This window comes from Triticum aestivum, chromosome 1A (genome assembly GCF_018294505.1).
Source record: "Triticum aestivum cultivar Chinese Spring chromosome 1A, IWGSC CS RefSeq v2.1, whole genome shotgun sequence".
Classification (NCBI taxonomy): Eukaryota; Viridiplantae; Streptophyta; class Magnoliopsida; order Poales; family Poaceae; genus Triticum; species Triticum aestivum.
Window position 1 is genome coordinate 578,760,141 of NC_057794.1, and position 5,682 is coordinate 578,765,822.

General features: G+C 41.5%; 1 protein-coding gene across 1 annotated transcript in view; it reads right to left on the reverse strand.

The window, feature by feature from the left end:
* The window catches only part of LOC123182250 (uncharacterized), a 5,078-nt gene extending 1,069 nt beyond the window's left edge, over nucleotides 1-4,009 (reverse strand). The window contains exons 1-12 of the mRNA XM_044594756.1: nucleotides 3,840-4,009; nucleotides 3,565-3,709; nucleotides 3,309-3,352; nucleotides 3,136-3,189; nucleotides 2,920-3,003; nucleotides 2,401-2,486; nucleotides 2,091-2,171; nucleotides 1,571-1,701; nucleotides 1,003-1,044; nucleotides 738-808; nucleotides 573-663; nucleotides 177-258 (exon numbers count right to left, since the gene is read on the reverse strand). Coding sequence (XP_044450691.1) covers nucleotides 177-258; nucleotides 573-663; nucleotides 738-808; nucleotides 1,003-1,044; nucleotides 1,571-1,701; nucleotides 2,091-2,171; nucleotides 2,401-2,486; nucleotides 2,920-3,003; nucleotides 3,136-3,189; nucleotides 3,309-3,352; nucleotides 3,565-3,709; nucleotides 3,840-3,895 — 967 coding nt within the window. The 5' untranslated portion in view covers nucleotides 3,896-4,009. The remainder of the gene's footprint in view (nucleotides 1-176; nucleotides 259-572; nucleotides 664-737; nucleotides 809-1,002; nucleotides 1,045-1,570; nucleotides 1,702-2,090; nucleotides 2,172-2,400; nucleotides 2,487-2,919; nucleotides 3,004-3,135; nucleotides 3,190-3,308; nucleotides 3,353-3,564; nucleotides 3,710-3,839) is intronic.
* Nucleotides 4,010-5,682: the final 1,673 nt, after the last annotated feature.

Here is a 5,682-nt window from a genome sequence, read left to right on the forward strand (position 1 = left end):
CCAAAAAAAAGTATAATACTCCCTCCGATTCATGTTACTTATCATTTAAACGGATGTATCTAGCATTGAAATACATCTAGATACAGCTAGCCGATTCAGTAATAACTAATATGGACCGGAGGGAGTAAGATGTTTCTTCAAATAACTCTTTTCCTAAGGATCTGAAGGAGGCAAACCTGCGACGTTAAATGTTAAGAAGGTCATGATCGGATGGTTTAACACCATAGCAAAGGACGATTTGGAGAGACCTGCCTTCCCCTGTTAAGAAATCAGTAATTATTTCCATGATTAAATGTGCACGCACATAGACAATAATTAAATTTATAGCCCTACTGCGAACCAACATTTCACGGGATAAATTAACGAGTGACACGTTGTAGTTTCTTTCTTCATAAAATGACCCGTCGATGGTCCAAAGTGCAAACTAAGACACAAATTCAAATGCTAGAAGGAACCATATACATATATAGGTGCACAACTATTTTGGTACACAATCTCATAATAATTAGCAGATATACACTGCACATTTCTTTCCTAATTAAAGGCACATCTGATAAACAAGCGCAGCTGACCTTTACTAACACATGTTCATTAGGCTTCCAACATGCAGCTATCTGAAACGACAAATCGTTTGCATTTTCTGCTGGTTTGTCTCTATCCAACCTAAAGATCAACCATAAAGAAATGTAGTCAGGGGCATTGTTGCAAAAAAGAGAATACTTTTCTTTATGGTTTACCTTTTGGCCAGCTCAAGCCCAAGATCAATGGAGTTTGTCGGACTAATGAAGTCATATTCAGTATTTCCTTCCTGCAGGTAGGGACACACACAGTGTAAATCTAGACGTTTAAATAGAATAATTGCATATGACAATTCAAGATCCATAATTATTTTATTGAGTCTTTGAACGAACTTTCAACGGACGGGAGAAGAATTGCATAGGTAATTTGATAAAATAGGAAACTAAACATCTACAGTACTAAATGAAATATAACTACTCTTACCATGCTGCCCACAACATGGTTCCGATAGAACGATGCAACCAGCTGCATACGAGGAACAGAAATTTCATTGCATCAGAATCCATAAACGTAAATTTGCATCATATGAGAGATCCAATAAAGGTAAAAGTAGCTTAATATATGCAACACCGTTTTCTTTTAGTAGATAATAAAGTTCCATAAAAACAACGGATGAACATTCTCTGTCCTACCTCGAAAAGAAAGAAAAGCGAGAGAAACATATGTATGAATTATATCCAACATCGAAAAGGACGAAAAGAGAGAAAGAAACATATATATGAATCATGTTTCACTGTGAAAGAAACATATTATACAAGTAGCAATATTTCTAATAAATCATTCTCTTTGTGTAAACTTGGAACTGGAAACTGAATTTGAAAGGGATGGAGAGAATAACCATGTTTTGCAAGCATCATATTAAAGCACTTGTACTCGGTATAATCTTGTCCAGATGTTTATTTTCTTCTAAAAAACGCCCCTTGGTGTTGAAAGGTAATGAACAATGTGAAACCTGTATTGTATTAGGTAATAAGCAACAACTTTAACAAACCTGTGTATTTCTGACAAGCTCTAGGGCAAAATTGAGTGAAGGGCTGAGTGGGCTATCTGATCCCATGCCATAACTGATTGCACAATTCCAGTTCATTGGGTCTGTAAACGGCACATGATGCTTGCTTCCACCTATTGAAAAATGTATATGAAACACAAAGGAAAAATAAATTCTTGATGCCAAACTAGCGAACCTAGAAGATACGTGATGCTCAATCTTTTATTTGCATACATTGGACTTGGCTCCACTACTGAGTAAGACTGAAACATAAAAGACATTTTTGTTTTGCACTTAATTGGCAAGAAGAAATAAAATAAGCCATCTACACCTTTATCAAATAAATTTTCCATGTGAATGGTTATGGTGGTCCTTAATTTCCATGTGGAATGAAACATTGTAAAGGAAAAACCCTCAAAATTGTAAAGCATAATGTATCTACATAATAGCACTACTTAAAAGGGGAGAACAGTGGAGTAAAGAAACTACTCTCGGGTGATGGTGTAAGTTTGGTAACACTCACTAAGTGGCTTGTATTGGACCCCTGCACTTAAACTTCCTCTTCTCCCGACCAACCATGCACTATAGGGTACCTCACCAGATACTGCGTACAGAAAAAAAGTAATTAGCACATAGTAGCATGCACTGGCGGAGCTAGCCAAGCATCTCCAGGGGTGACCAGATACAAAACTTGATTGTTTGAGGGGGCCAAAATTGATTCAAACTAAGACGGACATCAACTTGGATTAAAAAACTCTTACTCATTTCACCAAGCTCTGTTAGATTTTATAAATAATAACTCGGTCAAGTAAAAATATACAAATATTACATACAAGCAAATGGTAGAAAAGACGCTCCAATCGACAGATTCTTTGAACCGTATCTTAAACCCATGACACCGTAGTCTTCGGAACGCACTCTGTCAAACAGAGAACTGGATTTAGTCATCAATATGGTTAATTAGCAATTATATTCAGAATTAATAGTGAGGCTATAAAACTAGCCACAGTGGGAGTAATTTCAACAGTAACATCAAGTCCAACTCAGCAAATTTGCTTATGTGGAGTTAATGAGGAGTGATGTAGTTTGAGTAACTTACCTAGTTAATGTAACATCACATGTTCCAATGTAATATGAGTCTATAACCTAATAAATGAAACTTTGCATGACACCACACTTATGTTACTAGTGTATGTTACTCTCCATTGAGGCTAGTCTAACTTTTACAGAAGTATGGATATTAATGCATACTTCTCAAACACATGGAGGTATATTTTGCTAGAAAGCAAGCTATGTAACAACTGCATGCATTATTCATGCTGTGCGATCAAACAGGAGTCATACAACTTTACCTGTTTGTCATAAGGAAAGGGAATGTTCCAAAGGCGCCAATACCATACTTTGGATAGTAAGCGCATGATCTTAGCCGCAACATGCTGTATATACAAGTTGAAAGCCAAATTAGCATATGTATATGCATGCATGTCTCACAAGAAATTAACTAGAGTTTGACAAGGACGCATGCAGGCATCTCCTAGATGTGTGCTGTCGAGCAAGAAGTCGCTTACGGTTCTGAAGCTGACGCAGTCAGGTCCACAAATGTGTGGGGATTATCCAGATCCCTAAAAAAGGTAAACAAGAAACATTTTATGTTTAGAGTACAGCAAGCTAGCTGGAGTACATGACATAATTAAGTAACTTAGAGATACAGCCTTGGTGGACATGTTCGGTTACTACGTACCTGTGCCACCGAAACTGAGCCTCCATGTCGCCACTTGTGGAAATCTAGTGAATTAATTCAAGTTAGGGAACAAATAGATACTACTATGTTTTTCTTGAAAATAAATTTATGTACCCAGCACTCCAGCAGCTACTTAGTTTATATCTAGCTAGATAGATTTACATAGTACTGACAGAATAGAAAAGGCCAGCTAGATTGGTCGAACTACAATAAACTTCTGTTTTGTATATAGCAAAATAGCATGGGTGATGGATACGGTGGCGGCCAGCTGAAGGCGAGGATCTTCCTTGGCCTTGAGCACGAAGCGTGTGTCGATGCCGCCGCGCTGCATGAAGTAGTCGTCGAAGAGGCCGCGGAGGGAGAGCTTCCCGAACATGACGTCGTACCCCGGCACCGACATCCTGCGACCATACAAGGCAGATTCTAGTGCACACGTACATATAGTACTGTAGAAGCTAGCTAGCCTCCTCGGTCTAGTTTTCGGGCCGGAGAGGAAGAAGGGTTGAGAAGAGAAGGAGGGTGTGAAGGGACCTGACGCGGGCGGCGGTGGGACTGGGATAGTCGGAGATGGGCGGGACCAGATCCATCGGCGGCGGCGGCGGCGCCAACGCAACTCAATAGAGATAGATCGATGGGTAGCTGCTTGTGCTTATCGACGGAGATCGCGACTAATTAATGGAAGAAGTATGCAACCTATTTGATCGACTATTTTTACGGAATAGTACTCCTACGTACGAGTATATCTCTCTCTGCGCGCTTGGCCCACATGCTCAAAATTTCTTACTTGCTTAATAAATAAACAGGCAAAACTATTTGTTTGACCCCGGCACCATACGGAATAGCTCGCGCACCACAGTGATCCCAGCCATTGGGCTACTGCCCCGTTCTCAATAAATAAAGCAGGCAAAAGTAAATTTATCATGCATAGTGATAAAGTTATCGAAAAAGACTTTCATCTCGCTTTACATCCAGGGAAACAACAAAAAAAGAAAAAGAAAAAAGAAAGTCACAGTGATACAAGATGCTAATGAACAGCTCACTAACAGGCTCCCAATGGGCCCATAACAAGCTAGACCATTGAATACTATGGAAACTCCATATCATGCCATTGATGCGACCACAACAAAGGAGCAGCCCGCCGCCAAGGAAGACCCGCCATCTGTCTCTTCCTCCAAAGAAGCACCTCGGCCCTCTCGTCCTGGATCCTAGGACACCACGCCGCAGAGGCGGAGCCAGAATTTTTTTTCCAATGGGTGCACTCATCAGTATGAACAAGTTATTGTATAATATTGGGTAAAATAGTGCGAAATCTATGTGTATGAGGCGCCGGGAGGGGGCGATTGCCCCCAACCTAAAGCATGTATAACGAGGATGACTTAGCTGTCTGTAGGAGGTTCACGTAGATGTTTTCAAGACTTGGAAGAGAGAGAAGGTAGAAAGAGTATGTAGAAATACCGACTGTCTATTTCCTTGCGAATCGTTGTTTACCGATGCCTCTGTTGTGGACCTAGAAAATCTCTTATTATGTCATGTTGTGTGTTTGGCCCGTGTATGGGGTGCTCAACGTGTTTCGAGGAAGAGTTGTGCTGGCCTGTGGCCATGTATCTGTAGTGGATTATGTTCCTGTGACCTTTAGAATGCAAAGTACTGTTGTGTCCGTTTGCACTGCTTCTTGGAAGACAGTCCTCAAGGTGCTCTCTGTTTTACATGATAGAGCAACCAATTAACTTCCTCAGTTGGAACGTAAGGGGTCTAAACTGCCCGGACCGACGATCTACGGTGAATGCAACGATTGCCTCCTCGTCGTGCCATATCGTGTGCCTACAAGAGACTAAGCTCGGCAACGTCGACCAATTCACAACAGCTTTTTTGGGCGGGCACAGGTTGCGTAGCTTCGCGCAAAGACCTTCTTCGGGCACTAGGGGTGGCATCTTGATGCTCTGGGATGATCTCCTTGTGGATGTTTCTTGCATCAGCTTCACGACATATTGCCTCTCCGCCATGGTCCGGGTGCGAGGGACTGATGTGCTTTTCAAAATCACGACCGTCTATGGCCCCACGGACCACTCTTGCAAAGATGCCTTCTTTGCCGAGTTGCTGGCTGAGAAGCCACCATTAGGGACGGCCTGGCTTGCCACCGGTGATTTTAACCAAATCTACCGTGCGCGAGATAAAAATAAGAGAAATGTTAACCGAAGCAGGATAAACCGTTTCAGGGCAACACTCCAGAGCTGTGAGCTCAAAGAAATCCACCTCCAGAACTGGCGTTTCACTTGGAGCAATGAGAGGACGAACCCAACCTTGTGCAAGCTAGACTCCTTTTTTTGCAACGCCGATTGGGACACAACCTTCAACACCCATGTACTTAATGCAC